Source organism: Cavia porcellus, unplaced genomic scaffold (assembly GCF_034190915.1).
Source record: "Cavia porcellus strain 051 isolate PalLab524CR breed Dunkin Hartley unplaced genomic scaffold, mCavPor4.1 scaffold_12, whole genome shotgun sequence".
Classification (NCBI taxonomy): Eukaryota; Metazoa; Chordata; class Mammalia; order Rodentia; family Caviidae; genus Cavia; species Cavia porcellus.
Window position 1 is genome coordinate 31,433,182 of NW_026947495.1, and position 18,051 is coordinate 31,451,232.

Below are 18,051 nucleotides of genomic sequence, written 5' to 3' on the forward strand. Positions count from 1 at the left end.
AATTTTTGCAGTGAGGTTCAAATGAATTTGAAAACATGTACCAGTGAATAAGGTTTATGTTTATTTAGAAGACTCTTTTGTGTTGACAAGGAAAAAACTTAGCACAAAAGTAAAGAACTTTGCTCTTGGAAATTTCTACCAAATTCTCACTTTAGGAAGCATGTAAATAAATATGAAGGTAAAACTTGAATCAAACTGTTAAAATAATAAGAACGTTTTTGAACAGGCATTTGCTTTAGTCAAAAAAATCTCCAACGCCTCATGGGACAGATGATAGTTCAGTTCCTTATGAATAAACTACTTAAATTGGCTTTTTGTAACAGGTCATAACATCTTTGCCATTCCAATACTTTGTTTCTTGCTAGTACAGCATTTTCTCTTTGCTATTTGTTGTTTTTGCTTGCTTATTTTCAACAGAGGGAGAAGGTATCAGAGACATAATGGACACCACAGTGTTGCTATTAAAACAGATCTGGTATAGAGGCAATGAACAATAAATTTTGTAGCCGATTACAGCTTCTCTTTCCAAGAAATTCTCAAATTTTGGTCTTTTTCATAACATGATACCATCTCCTTTACTACTTTAATTTTTTTTTTTTTAGCAAAACTGTACTTACTTGTCGGCCTTGAATGACAGTGTGTCTGTGCCTCCCTTGATAGTCCACCACGCCAACATAATCCAAGTACAGATCTACCCAGTACACCAGTTTGTTGATGAGGTCCACTGCCAGTGCAGATGGCTGCTCTGCCTTTGAATCCACGATCCTTGTTCTGTTCGTGCCGTCCATGTCACATCTTTCCACTTTGGCAACATTCCCGTAGTCGGTAAAGAAAAGTTTTCTGTTGGAGGAAAACGAAATATTAAAGTGGAGGGGAGAAAAAGCATATTCGATGAAGCCATCTGTAAAAAACAGAACTTTTCCTTCTAATTTATTTCAGTGGTTACATCTGTTAGCTTCTCATAACCATTTCCATATAATATCACTCATAAACAGAGAAATCTGCTAATGAATATTGCAGGGCATAAGGGAGCAGGTTAACCAACAACTGTAAAATTCCTTCAGAATGAGTGCTTATGGTGGGTTTATTTTGTATTAGGAGAAATGTTTCTTTAAGCTTCATAGAGCTGATCATATCCCACCACATCCAACGTGGGCTTCAGAACTGAGCCAAGTCACCAGGCCAGGGCACAAAAGCTATCAGGCTTTATCCTCAACCTGATTTTCAAATTGCATGATAATGTTTGTGTCCTATAAAAGTTATTATGTGGCGCTCAGTGATGCTATGAGTAGTACAGAATAGCAAACCTGGAATGGAATTAAGCAGATGGAAAGGCAAATGTGCTGTTTGAAGCATAGAAATAAAACATAAATAACATCCTCCTGCAAACCTAACCCACGTATTCCCAAAACACAAAATTTCTAAAAGAAATTAAGGTTACTTTTCTCACTTTCTCTTAATAAATTTTGAACACAATGATAAACAAGCGAAGTTCACCTAGGAGATGAAAACTCCTTCCATGCAAGATTAACAGTGCTAGTCAAAGGTTTAAATGTATCTCGAATACTTCAGTGTCTAATTTTTGATTAGTATTCACAATGTTTAGTAAACACAAATCACTTTCAATTAACCTGACAATATTTAACAAAATTACCCCTTATGAAACTAAATTACCTTTATAAATAGAGGACTATCTTGCCTTGACTTAAACACAATCCCAGGAATAATTCAATTTACAGTGACTGAGCAATATGAAGATTACGTAGAGCATTTAGTATTAGATTTTATGAATTTGAAGAATTAGCTTTTAGTTACTTTTCTCAGATCTTTGTATAATCTCACAGTAGGGAGTATCTTTCAAGCTAAAAACTGTTATTTAAATTGTAATTTCAATTTAGGTCTTTCTCCCATGGAACACTGTGACTCATTTTTAAATGCTGCACACTGCTATGTGACAGTGCAAGACAGATTTCATTATGAGTATATATTTTGCAAAATGTTATTGAAAAGTCAATTTATCATAACAAATTAAATATGACAGCCTTTTAGGTAAGGAACTTTCTATCCTGGTGAACAGTAATTAAAAGACCACATGATGCTTTGCCTGATTTTAATGCTAAATGTTTGAAGTACTGCTTCCTATCACTCTCTCTCCCCCTCTGGTTCCTCCCTCCCTCTGTATTCCCTCCACTTCCTGTTTCTATTTTACTGTTACAGTATGGTCACTTGTAAATTAATTTGTTTATAACTTTTCCAAATGAAGTTTCTGGAAGGAATATTTCTCTTTTCCCTAGGGGAGAACAGTGCCCGTTATTCGTATTACATGGAACTCTCTCTCTCATTTCATGCCATAATGCTTCTCCTACTGTATTTTCCATTCCTATCAGTTTGTTTCAAAAGGATTTGAGGAGCAGAGGTGTAAATAGTTCAAATTTAGGCACGAAGAGTTGGAGATTTTGTCATACTATGCATTGTGCAGTGTACAGAGATTATGCATAGGCAGTGAAATGTTCAGGCAATTGCATATGCTCATGGGTTACCTGCATGACGATGTGTATGCCTGTAATCCTAGCACTGTGGGAAACTGAGACAAAAGGATCTCTATTTTGAGCTTCACTTGGACAAATTACCAACTCAAGAAGACCTTGACTCATAACACAAAATAAACATAGGATTGAAATTAAGCTCAGTTCAAAGGGACACACACATACATACAGAGAAAAAAAAATAGATGAAAGATAAGTCTGGGGATAAAAACTTTTCTGAAATTATATTGAGATGACTTTATTGGATGTGTTCCCAAAAGAAACAAAGAGAAGAGTGTCGGTGTCGCTCCCGGCCGGCAGGAAGAACACGCGACAGATTCTGACGGTGTGCAACCTTGTCTTTATTTGTCTCCGCGTGGGCCGCGCGAGGCCTCTGCTCTGCCACCAGTCCTTTCTCACCGGTGGACTTCCTCTATATCCTCTCGCAGGGAGGGTCACATATATATATATATATGGACTCATCATCCAATAGGGCAACAGCAAGCAATGCAAGCTGATTGGTCATCGTCATTGGTTGCTAGGTAGACCAATCTATTGCGCGGGCTGTTTAAGTCACCAGGGCAATCAGGGGGCAGGAAGCAGGCGCCAACTTGGCTCACTCGATTGGAGGGGTAATTTAGCTCAGGCTTTGCTCTTTCCTACAGGCCTCACGTCCGCCAAGTAAGGCGACCGGGCTCGGCCGCGGCTCCCAACAGAAGAGTAGCAAGACAGGAACCTGCATGACTGCTGTGAGAAATAGGATCAAAGTACGTGAGAGGTTAGAGGAGATGAGAAGCTGGACAGAGAAAACACAGACATTCGTAAAGGTTTGAGATGAAGGAGTATATTGGCTGACGAGGTCAATTAATTCACAAAGTAAGAAAAAATAACTTAAGGAGATGTCATTAAATTTGACATTTATTGAAATAATCATAAGCTTTAGTAATTTGGTTTTTGAGGAGGAGTAAACTAGATAATGATGAAGAACAGTGAATGTAAATCATTACATGGAAGTTTTTCAGTGTTATTGAGCTATTATTGCAGGAATGATGTAAGAGATTCACGTATATATGCTAAACCATAATTGGTTGAAATAATTGTTTGAAAATTTTAGCCAAGTATTTAAGAAGTGTATGTATACGTAATTTATCAAAGTGTTACGCTTGTAGGGTAAATGTAAGTTAAAATGAATAGCAACCACCACCAACAGAGAGAGATGGAAAGACAGAAAAAGAAAAGAAAGAAGAGAGAGAAAGAGAGAAGAGAGACAGAGAAAGAGAGAGAGAGAGAAAGAAAGAAAGAAAGAAAGAAAGAAAGAAAGAAAGAAAGAAAGAAAAAATTGAAAAACTTCGAGTACTGAACTACAAGCAAAAAAGAAAGAATATTCATCCCAGGACATTGCAGAACACCTGGTGACAAGAGGAGACGATAATTTTGGTTTTCTTTTCATACTAATTGAACCTGCTCGGGCTTCAGAATCCGACTGGTGACTTCTCTTCAATTTTAACTGAGACGTTCTCAGCATAATACATGTAGTACTATAGCCACAAATTTAAAATAGCTACCTGTGGACACAAGATTATGTACACATTTCCTCATTTGCTTGTTTTCATTTATGTTCAATTTTGCTTTAAAATTTCCTCTCACACAGAATAGCTTCATTACTAGGGAACTGTTGAACTGACGCATAACCAAATTATAATTGGCAAACACAAGGAGAGGTGTCACTGGTTTGAAAGATCAGTTTTCTCACCTAGAAGATATATCCCCAAACCTTAGACAAAAACAAATAATGCTCCCTGAACCTCATTATCCCATTAGCCTTATAATTTGCTGTGACAGAGTAACAGATTATTTTTCTCTTACAGATGAATCAGGTTCAGAAGCCATATGCTTAGCCATTGGCAGAGCTAGGGGTAACAGGAATATCATAACTCTTTTTGGACTCATTGCTCTGAAACAGTGTCAAAGTTATAGAAATGTTACAAGAATATTTGAATTTTATATTTTGCCCCACAAACTGGTTCATGTACTTTCTAAACTATTTGAGAGTAAATTACAGATATCTTGACCCTTACAATTAAATAGGTCAGCATGCAAATCATAAAGTCAAGAACAAGGACTTCCTTTGCTTAACCAGAGAGCATTCATCATAATCAATAATATATGTATATTTTCCTTATTTAAATCTTTACTATTGATATGTAATATTCTTTATGGCAATTTTATTGTTGTCATTCAGAAAGTAATCCAACAACGTAAGATTTTTTTTTTTATCTCTTGAGCCTCCTTCAATATGGAGCACTTTTCAGAATTTATTTGTTTCTCTTGATGTTAATATTTCTAAAGACAGATATAGGTTTTTTCCAGAAAATCTCAGTTTAGCATTTGTCTGCATTTGTTGCCTGTTTAAATCATGTTATGCCTTTTGGCCTAAAATTTCAATCATTTCGCCCTCTATTTTTAGGTCCCTCAGGCATAGGAAAGACTAAAGAAACCAACAATTCCCCCCAGCAGTTGTATAAAATGGAGGTAGAGATGATGCTGTGAGATCCCATGTATTTCATCTTAGTGGTTTCTGAACACTTAACTCACTTAACATTCTCAGTCCCTTTACAGCACAACTGCTCGCCAGGGACCAAGCATCCTCTGCATCCTTTAGAAAGCACAGCCCTTCCCACATTTCCGCCTTTAAAAATCGTGCTGGTTAGGGGAGACCATTTATAAATCTGTTATGCTTCATTTTCTCAGTATTTCAGCGTGTTAGTTACTTTTCTCTTGTTGCTGAAACAAAGTACCTGACATCTAAAATTAAGGAAAGAAATGTTTATTTAGCTCATAGTTACTATAGAGGCTTCAGTCCATAATTAACTGACTCAAAGGAAGGGCAGCATGGCACAGGGGTAACACTTCAAGGTGGCAGAAGACAGTAAGAGAAAAAAGGGCAGGGAGAACAAGTCTCTTCTCCTTCCTTATAGTGTACGCAAGCTGCTCCCCTGGGGTGGGTGCAGCACTCACACCATCTCTGTGGTCTCCTCTTACATAGGCTGAGGATGTTACATAGTAAGGATCCTAGATCTCTGCTGAATTGATTCATTAAATTTCTGACCTCACATTGACACAATGTATCAACTATTACACTCAGATTATAATTTTTATATTAATGCTTTAATTGTTTTAATTTCTGGTATCATTAATGTTTTATTAGGCAGCAAAAAGAGACAAGTAGATTGAGATTGCTACTCTTTTTTTTGGGTACTGAACTAAGTTATCCAAAGTTCGTTTTTTTTTTTTTTTTTTTTAATATTACTTTGAGACAGGTTCTTGCTAAATTTCTCAGGCTAAGTTTGAGCTTTTGAATGCACTACCCCACCTTGCCTTTACATTTATTTTTGAATGTCATTCATTTCAATTGTGATTACTACAAATTATAAATTAAAAATTTAAACCATTGACTCCATTTCTAACATGCAAAATTATTAATTCATAAAGAAAGGAAAATGTCTTTAAAATTTCCTATTGTTTTTCCAGTTCATCATCCTTATAACCTAGGTTTTCTAGAAAATAAGATTTTATTATTTTTGACTAATTAATCAGATAACTGATTTAAATATGACTTAAATATGATTTAAGTATGATTTAAATTCATTTTTGTTAATTATATGATTAGCCTTGTTTATGATAGATTTACAAGTTTTATAAGCTGAAAGTACCAGAATACTTTGAATATTGTTGGTATACTTGCCTGACATAAATCAAAAATCACAATGTGAAAATTCATAAATAGTGATAGAGCACTGTGTTCATGGAGTTATGATTTCAATCACCACTATACTTTAAAATAATGTTACATATACCAACAGCTAAAATCATGTATTTTCATCAGATAAACATAAGAATTACTTTGGCAGTAATATTCAGTTTAAGTGACATTTCTGCAATCTAATCAAAAAGAAAAAAAAGTAAGTTTAATTATATCCAATTATTCATGTACTTTAGTTTAATAGTTAAAAGATTTATGTCTTTGTGTCTTTTAACAATGAATTTGAAATGGTTTTTAAAATTATATCTGTCATTCTAAATTAAAAAAAAAAAAAACAAGGCTATATGTGAAGGTTTTAAAACTTAGATTACATTATAAAGATATTTTCCATAAAAAGATAGTGTCAGGTTAGAATATATATTTCTGATGACAAACTAAAAAAAAATTTATTAATCATGTATTAATTTCAAAACTATATTTCTTTCCATTTCATGAAAGTTACACATATTTTCCACAGAAATAATTGTGCTAAGAACTTCATTTACTTTTCTCTTTTTATAAAAATGTAGTGTTAGTCAAAAATTATCAACAGTAATAAAAATTTATATTTTTCTCCCATTGTACCTACACATTTTAATGTGAAGGCAATTTTCCATATTACATAGAATAATTAAAATATATTCATGATTAAAGTAAGAATATTAAATATTTAGCAAGGCAATTCTAAAATGCAATTTCAAATTTGGAAGGATAATGAGTCTTTCCCATAAGAGGTTTAAATTCCAGTTTTATTAACTCTTGCTAGTTAGGGGTAGGGGTGAGAAACTAAATATTTTTTCTGTTTAGCCAATAGCTTTCAAGACATTTATTTTTTATTCATTTGATGTTTTTACTTTTTTTTCTTTGAAAAGTGTGTTTCAGTGTTTCCGTTTATATAGGAACAGATAGAAATTAAAATAGACGAAGGCCCTGCCACTCTCAACTCCATGTTTGGGAAGTGTCCATTTGCTGATTACGTCAGAAGGGTTCACGTGTTAGCTATTAGGTGATGTGCCTCTCCCGTCCAACGTCCTTATTATTCAGTTTGCCCCATTACATTTGTGGTAAGGAGAATGATGGTCCTATGGGGAGTAGTTCCTTCTTCATAGAAAATTTGACCAAGAATGAAGATGTGATGCACAGAAATTCAAATCCTGGTCTTCGCAATGTCACTAGGGTCCTGTCTCTCAATCATCCAAATACAGAGCTGTGCTGCACCAGGCAAGTTACATAGGTAGAGGGAGGCGAGAAGAGAAATGCTGGAGGATCCAGGTAGACGTGGAGAGCCATGAAACAGAGAGCAGGAAAAAGCAAACATATCATCCATGAATAAGGAAGTCTTCAAGTCCACGTTTACTTCCTTCCGTTGGTTAGTATTCATATCCTTTTGGGAAATCGCTCTTCAATTGAACTATTTCAACTGATCTCTGTGCCTGAAGCCAAAATGCTATGGCTATACCACTATATTATTAATTGTTGTAATTTAACATTCAGAATAATCTTGTTACAAAGATTTGACAAATAAAACAACATACTACTGAATATTGAATATTACATCTAAATTAGGGAGACTGTAGAAGATATAAATGTAATCATTGTAAACTCCATTTTGACAATTCTAAAATGCAGTTTCAAACTGGGAAATATAATGAGTCCATCTCATAAGTCACTTCCAATCAAATATCATTTTAACACGAAAAATAAGTTGTCTGACATCTATGTCGCAGTTCCCCATGAAAACACAAGACAGGAAAATGTTAATAATGAACACCAGTTTTTAGACAATTATCTCTTTTCATGCCTTTGGCAAGGTTTAGATGGAAAATGTCCTCCAAAGCTCAAGTGCAGAACTTTGTTGTGGTGATCCTACACTGATGAACTGAATGGCTCTTGGGAGGTGGCCCCGCTGGGGTGGGGAGAAGCTGGTCAGAAGGACTTCTGATTGGGGGCTGGAACAGGAATTCTGTCTCCCTCCCTGACTCCTCCCACTGCCCTTAGCTTGCTGGACATCTAGAAACAAAGCAGAGATTGTAACCCCAAGTGAAAATGAACATCACCTTTCAGTGTTGTGTACTGTGTCGCACGGTTAAGAAAGTAACTGAAACACCCTTAATGTCCATCTGTTACAGGAACCACAGATTCCCGAATGTCATTTCCTGGGACAGACTGATTTAACTCTCTTGCAAATTTAAATGTAGCCCTTCTTGATTCCCACTTCACTCTAATAAAACTATCTCTAACACACCCTTTTATTTAAGGTGATCAAGTAGCCTCTTAGGGTTTTCCTTCGATGTATCTTCTATTTCCCATACTCTAAAAGTCAGGAGCTAACTCAACCAGTAACAAGATTTCTGTTGTAAAAGAATAAGGTGAAATGGGAAGATAGAGAAAGTTTACACATTTTCTTGTTCTTTTTATCTATGTCACAGGTTTTTCATCAATGTTTAACACAGTTTGAGACACAGAAGGAGAAGAGGGAAATAACTCTACACCTCCTTTATTTAGATGGTCTTTGCCTGAGTGCAGAATACAGATCCCATCAGAAAGAAAAGGCTGTTCCGATTTGACTCATAAATGATTAATGCTTCTGCTTCTGCTTCTTTGTCTTCTTCTTCTTCTTCTTCTTCTTCTTCTTCTTCTTCTTCTTCTTCTTCTCCTTCTCCTCCTCCTCCTTCCTACACTTTTCTTTTATCTATGAAAAGAACCACTTAATTTATTTTCCCTTGCCCATTCCGATAATTTATGGCCATACTTATTGCAGTTACCAACTCTCATGTCTAAAAAGTAGGGATATTGCTGTTCTAACATTTTGACTGCCACATAGCCCTTAATCCTAGAGTGTAATTGGTATCTTGCAAACCCACTTTTGTCTAAAACATCTTCAGGGATAATCTTCTCAGCATTTTCACATTTGATTACTCGTACGGAAATGCAGTCCTGTTTAATGTTTTTATTCCGATGCTCCTACTCTATGGTCCAAATTCCCACATCTTCTAAGACTGTATTCTGAATGCTTCTTCAACATCCTGCCCTTAGTGACAATTTACAGCTACTGAAGTCACACACTCTCAGAAGTCATTGCAAATGTTGATTCAAACCATCAATGTAAAAAGGGAGATTAGAAAAATCAGTGTTTCTCCATATAGTAATCCAGATTATTACACTTACATTGCAAAATTGGCCTATTTTTTGAGTCTGAACACTGTCACTGTCACTGTGCATAACCATCCTTTATCTATGATCTAGAACTTTATCAAGTTGCTCATACTTTATTATTTAATTTCAGTACCTAGACTAATGTCTTGTTAACCCTTCCAATTCATGGAGATCAACAGAACATCTAGAGAAATCAGTCTAAAATGTAGCTCTTTATTTGCTTGACCTCTTCTGTGTTTATACTCTTGTATATGCCAGTATGTATCTACCACACATTCCAGTGAACAATAGTATGGTATTTGCAGTTACCAGGAAGTACATCCACCAAAGAAACTGTCCTCTCTTCCAACCACATAAAGCATCTCATATTTCCACCTGACACTTCTGAACTATGTCTCAGGTGTACTCCCTGCAGTGATTCTTGAACATATCATATTTGATATCTACATTCGATTGTCATCTAAACTTAATAGCCATGTGAGCTAACTTAATTTTTATCTTTAACAATTATTCATTTTATATTAAGATATGTCATTGAACCTTACTGTCTTGTTTCCTGTCTTCCCCTTTTTGTTTTTCCTCATCCTCATTCTTAATTTTCTTTAGAACTTGTGAATTATTATTGTGTAGTTAAAAGGTAGACTTTTCACAGCATTATTTTGGTAACTTCTTCAAAGCATCAGAACAAGATAACCATTTTTGATTTGTTAGCATTTCCTTGTATTAGCACACTCTTGGTTTCTCTTTCTTTGTGTATCTGATATTGGATTCTAACAGTCATCAACATCATCTACTGCATGAAGATTTATACTTTGCTATGGATTGAATAAGTGTCCCTCAAAGATTTATGTGTTACAATCTTGTTTCTAGAACATGGGCACTAGGTAGAGAAGGTGGAATCTGAGAGGCAGGACACAAAGAGAGAAACTAAACCATTGGGAGCATGCTCTCAAAAGGTTTTGGAGAGTCTGTAGTTTCTTCTTGCTTTCTAACCACCATGAGTTGACCACCATTAAGAATACCTCAATAAGACCCAAAAGACAACCAAACACTGAAACCTCTGAAAACATAAGTTCAAAACTATCCTTTCTTCTTAAGTGGTTATTGTATCAAGAGTTTTGTTACCAGACTAGACAGTTATCACATGTGTTTCTTAAACTGTTCTTTTAATGAGAAGCCAAAGACTTCTCATTAAAATAAATCTTCATTTTAAATGAGAAACGTTCCTCGAGCTACTGAGAGCTATTTAAATAAAACCTTATTTCCTCAACATTACCAACAATGGTGAACATGATTTGCTTTCTGGCTTCCTTACCAGCCTTAGCTTGTTCTATCCTTCCCCATACCTGATACCTCGGTCTTACAATATTATCTCTCCATATTCCTAATATCTTTAAATTTTTTAAATCATCCAAATATCTTCTTCACTTCTTTTCTTCACATACACTAGTCCCAGATAGAATAGTAATTTTTGTCATGCTATTCCAACCTTAGTTTTAATTTTTAATTCTTGTGGAAGAGTGTTACCATTTTCCCAGTATCAATTAGGCAAGCCTAATATAATATATTTGGCATTACAAAATACTTTTAAAAATAACATTGCTCCAAATTTTACTTGCATAAGAGAAATACATAAATTAAATATGTAATGATACATTTAAAATGTGCAAGTAGATATTTACCTCCTGAGGACAGAAGCCTCATGTATACATACATAAACTCACCAGGCTGATCCCTGGACTGATTTTCTCCTATTGGAATAACAAGATCTAAGACTGAGGCATAAATGAGTAACAGGATTCTAACAGAGTAAAGTAAGTTTTCTATTTTACCAAGGACAGCTTACTGGAATGTTACTTTGGAATCAAATTACTAGTTTGCAATAAGGCTTTGCTAAGTTTATTTGTGTTGTCCTCTGCAAATAATGAAAGAGTTTTCCAGAGTTACCAAATTAGCTCAGGCTTAGCTTTTGGTATTCTGGTTCCTGGCTAATTTTCACTTTAATGACATTTCCTCAAAATTGACCTCAATTTCACTACAGATCATAGATAATAATAGCAGCTGGGTATATTCCTAAGTGATTTAGTTTATCAATTTCTAAGCGCTAGCAAAAGTTTTGTTTTGTTCACAACAGAATACTTATATAATCAACATGAATTTCAAGAATGTAACACTGTCCCATAAAAAGAATGGACCAGAAACACTGGACACGTATATAGGAAGATTCTAGCTTAACACTTATGTATTAATATAGGAAATGAAATGAAAATAAGGAGGAAGATTAAAAGACTAGGGGTCTAACTCAGAGATACTGGATAATGAATTAATTGAATGGAGAAGCACTTTAGGAAAACAGTTTCCATAAAATATACTTTTGTAGTTTATACATGCTCTTGCTGTTAGCACTGATTACATCCCTAGACCTTAATGTGTATTTCATTAATATATTGCACATTCAGGTTTTTTTTTAATGAATCAAGAATCCATCTATATAATAAGACCTCAAGGCTTTATCCAATTTACAAACAAGAGTAAGGTTTACAATTTGGTTAAATTATTTTCCATAACCAAAGGCAATGATATTTTGAAACGCCTTCTGGGATTATTATGCAAGTTCGCAGTATTTAAAATCTCACTCTAAAAATACTTGATTTGTGTGGAATGGTACAATATTTGATGTAATATATTAAAATCTAAAGTTGCTCTTTGAGATATGCATAAATGTATAACCTAATTTGCACACCTATGAATTTCTGTTGGCTTATAAAGACATTTTGCTGAACTAACACAGATGTCATTTTTGGAAACATCTATGCTAAGTATCCATGAATTTGTGGACTGATGAACAAATTTGTTTCACAGCTATGCTAATTACCAGATACCTGAAGTGTCAATTTCTACGTTAAATTCTTTATAAAAAGAAGATAAAAGTGTGCAGAAAACATGAAACCAAGTATAAAGTACCTGCCATTCATATTATTATTGTTTATATTGTGGACACAGATCATTTTACTATTGGAACACAATGTGCAATCAGATTTCAATTAGATAAAATCATATGATTACACAAATAAAATCATACTTTTACAAAAATAAAGGTTTTCTTTTGTTGTTGCTGTTGTTCAGTGATTACTTTTCTATCTGTGAAGGGCAGATGTACTTTTAAAATTTAAGCAAAAATTCTAAAACATAGTAACTCTTTAACAATGATTTAATCTAAAATTCTTGATTTAGTTTTAAGCAGAAATGTACTATTAACTTGAGTAAAACTATAAATAAGACTATCAAAGCCTAATAAAATTTAGGAAGGAAAATAGTACTGCTTATTTAGAAGGAAAACACGTAGTCTGACAACTACATGTCTTGCCACGTTTTGTTTTGACCAAGATGAACTTTAGGGATTCTGTTAACATTCTCAGCTTTGTTGTTACATACATATCAACAAATGGAAGTTCCAGAGGGATGCTTTTCTGCCAAGGGCAGGACAATAATGAGGTAGATGTTCATGCTCTAAAACTTATTTCTAAGTTTTACTGTACACAATAATTACCTGGAGAGCTATGTGAACTTACAAAGTCTCGTAGTCAAGTGTGGTAGAAATTCTGACAGAATCTACTGAGGTTAAATACCCATTTGCCCTTTGATCTGGCAATCCTCATTCCAGACATTTACCTTAAAATTTTATCTTCACAAATAAGAAACAATACATGCATGTTAGTAACTGTAACATTATAAACAATAGCAAGACACTGAAAATAGTGGTTTTAATCAACTCATTTTTCCATTTGCAATTATGAATTTTGCCAATAAACTGGGCTCTAGTTTCTGGAAATGCTTCAGGAAATTCTAAGGTATCTGGGGCACACCTTTAAAAAGAACAGGAAGCAAGGTTTTTGAGAATCAATATACTTCAAAAGTTATGAGTACTCTACAGTAGTTGAGAAAAATAGATTTGCAGATTTACTGACAGCTGCACTTTCTTTTTTAACAAGGTTATGTTAGTGCTATTAAAAGTGTAAATAATATGCATTGAACAATCACAACATTGTGCAAATTTTTGTAGTTCATTTTATGTAAGCCAGTTAAATTTAAAAAAAAAGAATTCTTGAATCACACATTTATTAGAATACTTATAAAAAAATTATTGTTGATTCAATCTCCATATATTTTTTTCTTTTTAGGCCTGGCATGCTAGCACATGCTTGCAATCCCATCACTCAGGAGCCTGAGGCTGGAGGCTCGTTGAGGTTTGAGACCAGCCTGGACTACATAGTAAAATCAAGGCCAGCTTGAAATACAAAGTGATATCCAATCTCAGAAAGAAATAAAGGCATTAGAGCCTGTGAGCCTATGAAACTTAGCTTTACATGGCAAATTAATAAAATATAATCTTCACTTATTCATGTTTACTTTGAAGGTATTTTATATATGCAATTAACATTTATAGTCAGGCAATTTATTTTCAAGATCGGTAGCAGCCTGGTGTAATCAGTGGAGAGGGTTAAAAAGCTGCATTGTGGTTTCCCTGAAAAGAAAAAAACTAGTTGTGGAATATAGCATCAAATCTGCTCCACAACTGCAAACTCCCTTCCTCACTGCTGCTCTAACAATCTAGGCAGCAAGAACTCCCCACTCCATATAGCAGAAAGTAATACCTTATAATAACTCAATATATATCCATCTATCCTGCTGGCTCAGGTCTGATATAAGTCCAAAATCATTTAGGAGGCTTCCCGTTCTGCATCTCAGTACATTTTATTTGGGAAAAACTAATCTGAATAAATTTCAAAAATTGAGTGATAACTTCAAGGAGGATTATTATATTTTTAACCAAATGGATCTGACTATGAATGATTTGAGGCTGAAACAAGAATATAGGAAAATTCCAACTTAATAGTTATGTATTATTATAGAAAGCAGAAATGAGCCTTTCTGTTAGCTCCTACCTAGAAAAGCCCAATCAAATGAGAATGAAAAGACAGAATTTGAAGGCATAGTTTGTACTGCTGAATCTTACTATGACAATGTCAGTACTGATTATTTTATTTAATACTTTGTATTACTAAATGTTCTTTTAGTTTATGCTTATTTGAATTAAGAATTTTAGCACTTGCAACTGAAACTGTCTCATGGCACAAATGTTCATGATTAAGGAAAAATTGTACCTGGTTAACCTACCATCCCTATGAGAAAGGTCGAAGGTTATACTGAAATAAATGTGTTAAACAACTATCATCTGTATAAACATGTAATTTAAAAGACAAATAAGGTATAATCTAAAGTAAATAAAATGTTGATTTTTGATCAGCACTTTCCAAATATTCAGATTTTAAAATATTATAAATGTAATTTCCTTAATATTAAATATAAAGTATTTTAACATTTATATTTTTCTTGTACAATACATACAATACTGGTATTTTATGTAAGTTATGCATTATTATAGAAAGTTATGCATTATTATATCATGGATGGACACATGAAATCATTAGAAATATATATTTTCATATCATTTGCCAATCTGCCTTTAAAAATAATAATGTTCAATAAAGTAAACTGAATAAATAAAACAATTTTTAGATAGTCCTTATAATAGAATTTCATCAGTTTTAAGGTTAAGTGTGACAAAATGCTTTTTTCCATATGTTGATGAAATAAAGATGAAAGTTGTTGTGGTCAGGGTTTATGTGGAGAACACTTAAAATCAGGACACAGAAATTATAATATTATTTATGATGGTCACTCAGAATTAACAGAAAAAAGTGCAGGAAATCTATCCACAGCACTAAAGATATAGAATATTTAGCCAATTGCCTGAATCCTACCGTAATGCCTACAGCAGTCCAGAGGAAAACCTAGACCCGTGACAATGCCTCCTATGAGTTCAGCTGGAGGTCCAGAGCCCACATGAAGGACTCACACCAGTCTCTTTTACTGATCTGTGCTGGGAAGGCCCAAAGTCAGCAGTGGAAGCTAGAAAGTCTGTGCTGGTAAGTTGAGGGTTCCTCGCTGGAGCTGAAAAGTCTCGCTCATAGTAAAGACCAGAGCTGTCCTGAAAAGCACCACAGCCATCTTCAGTAACACAGAGGTCCTGAGCAACTCCAACAATAAACACAGTGAATACATGCCAGGAAGCCAGCCTGATGAGTTCCTCCTAGAGATAAAATGGCATATGTCTTCCCCTCTGGAACCAGGAAACGGTGCTCTATGTGAGGACCAGAGCTCCTCCAGGAGAATCCATGGCAACAATTAGTGAAACCCACAATGCCTCAACACCCCTCATCTCCTTCTCCTGTCTCTATTTATGCTGACAACTTTCCTCAGGTGGAATATCTATGCTTAGCACCATTAAATACAGCTGCAGTTAAATCGACCATCAGTTTTTAATCCATAACAAAAGCTATTCTGTTGAATGGATATAAAGTAGTGATCTAGTGAGTTACGTTCAGCTTTATAATCTAAATTCCAATTGATTGGTGACCGGCATATTCAGCATAAATCATGTCATCCACGCTATATCTTGTAAGCAATCTGGAACACTGGCATTCACTCTGAAATAAGGAACACTGTGGTTAAGAAATTCATCTTAAATGTCCACCAGGGACAGAGACTTTCCTTTCCCCACAGGATTTAGCTCTCATGGTCTGCTGCCTTTAAGTGGCTGACTCTTCTACTCCTCCTTTCTTTTCCTGTCTTAGTAGAGCAGTAGTTGACATTCTCTAAGTCAGTTCTGCAAGTACTCTTGCACTATCATGGTTGCCTTGGGTCTTGAATCCATTGAAACCTTTATATTTCATGGTGCTTTTGACTTTGGGGAAGATCCAGAAATCACCCAATGTCAGATTCCACAATAGGTGATTGAGACACACAGTAACAGTTTATAAGTCGGCCTTTATTTTAGATGAAGCTCAGCAATATTATTCACACAAGTTTGACCTCATCTATTAAAGACTTGAAAGAGAAATTTCAGAACTACTTCAGAAAGCAACAAGAATGTTGCAATAAACACATTCCTTTTGAGGAGGATTAGTGGTAATTTGTCATTTTGTAATGCTTTTTGTAATTTGAACATTCACTATATATTTTGATCACAGAGCTCTAGAAAGATAAGTAGGTGGGTATTATAGTATATATAACATTTTCTATGTCTGATAAAAATGAAAGCAATATTAACACTGAACTTTTGAGTTTCTAGTGCAATATTTGAACTACTATAGGTATAGGAAAACTATAGGTAGAGTTATAATGTGCTAAAAAACTATAAAGATTTAATAAATGCTTGTGCATTGGTCACCATTTTTCCTACATATGTAATTAGAGATGGAAAACTGCTTGAAAGTTTCCTTGAAAGCTGTTCCAAATTTGCTAACTTTGAGTATAACAGCCTCATACTATAACTGAGCACACTACAGTAACTTCAAAGTTTAATGCTCTCAGAAAACTCTTATTCTCAAATTCGCCTTCCTACTTAATTTCCTCTCTCGATTTCTTCCTTCTTTTACTCTTTCCTCCTTTCTCTCTTCCTTTTTCTGCTTCGTTCATTGATATGAAACCTTTTCAAAGACAACTTTCTCCATTTCAGTTAGAATTCTGACATTCTCTAAGAATCATGCACGTGTGTGTATGTGTATCTAAATTCATTTGAGTATAATCAATAATAGATATTGGCTAAAAAGATAACACTGAATTCAGATAAATCAATTTTATGAAAACATGTAAAACAGTGTGAGAGATGACCTCATATACTAAATAATAAAAATTCTTGAATGAAATAGTGGATCAGGTAAGGATTATAATAATCTTTATGAAATAATCTTAAAATCTGTTAAAGTTTTAATTCCAGCCTTTTTATCTATTATTCATTAGTATTAATTTTATCATCTAATTGTCTTTTTTGGGGGAGTACCGGGGACTGAACTCACAACCTTGTGCTTGCCAGGCAGGTGCTTATGCCGGTGAGCTAAATCTCTGTCCCTTAATTGTCTTTCTTTTTAAAAAATCATATGCAATAACAAACAAACAATAACAAAAATAAATCATATTTGATTAGCCGCTAAGTTACAGTTTAGAACCACTCTGAGAAACAGTGATATTGTTGTAGCAAGGACCCATGACCCAAGAGTAATAAAAAGTAGGATGACATTAGGATTCCCTTGAAACTTTGGATAAGGTTCCTGGGCAGCTCTGCATCTAGGCACATTAATCACTTAAGAGTGTCTGTAATGTGTGGCAAATTACCTCTATGTTTATCTGGCCTATCTCATCTACCTTCAAGACAGAGGACACCATGATAAAAGGAACTAAAACAATTTTCAAATTCTGTAGGCACTTTTAATTCCCAGCTTTAAACTACCCATTTCAAACTGCATGCAGAGAAGCCTAAATCTTCAGTCATTTTTCTGAGACTTTGGTCACTTTAGTGTCCAATAAAAAGAACTTTTCAGACCACCTCATGATGAGGTCCCTCTTTAAGAGGGAACAGTTACTTAGGACAGGAACTGAGGCTGTTTCTTACAGCACAAGCTGTCATCTCATGCTGGGAACTGCCATTAAGCAATGATGTCTCTC

General features: G+C 34.5%; 1 protein-coding gene across 7 annotated transcripts in view; it reads right to left on the reverse strand.

Annotated features, from left to right (window-relative positions):
- Positions 1-18,051, reverse strand: part of Lrp1b (LDL receptor related protein 1B) — a 1,703,137-nt gene that overhangs the window by 731,118 nt on the left and 953,968 nt on the right. For all 7 annotated transcript variants that reach the window (XR_010050782.1, XM_063259026.1, XM_063259028.1 and 4 more), the window contains exon 8: positions 618-840. Coding sequence is in view for 6 of the 7 variants with exons in the window: in XM_063259026.1 (XP_063115096.1) it covers positions 618-840 (223 nt within the window). In the remaining variant the exon portion in view is untranslated. The remainder of the gene's footprint in view (positions 1-617; positions 841-18,051) is intronic.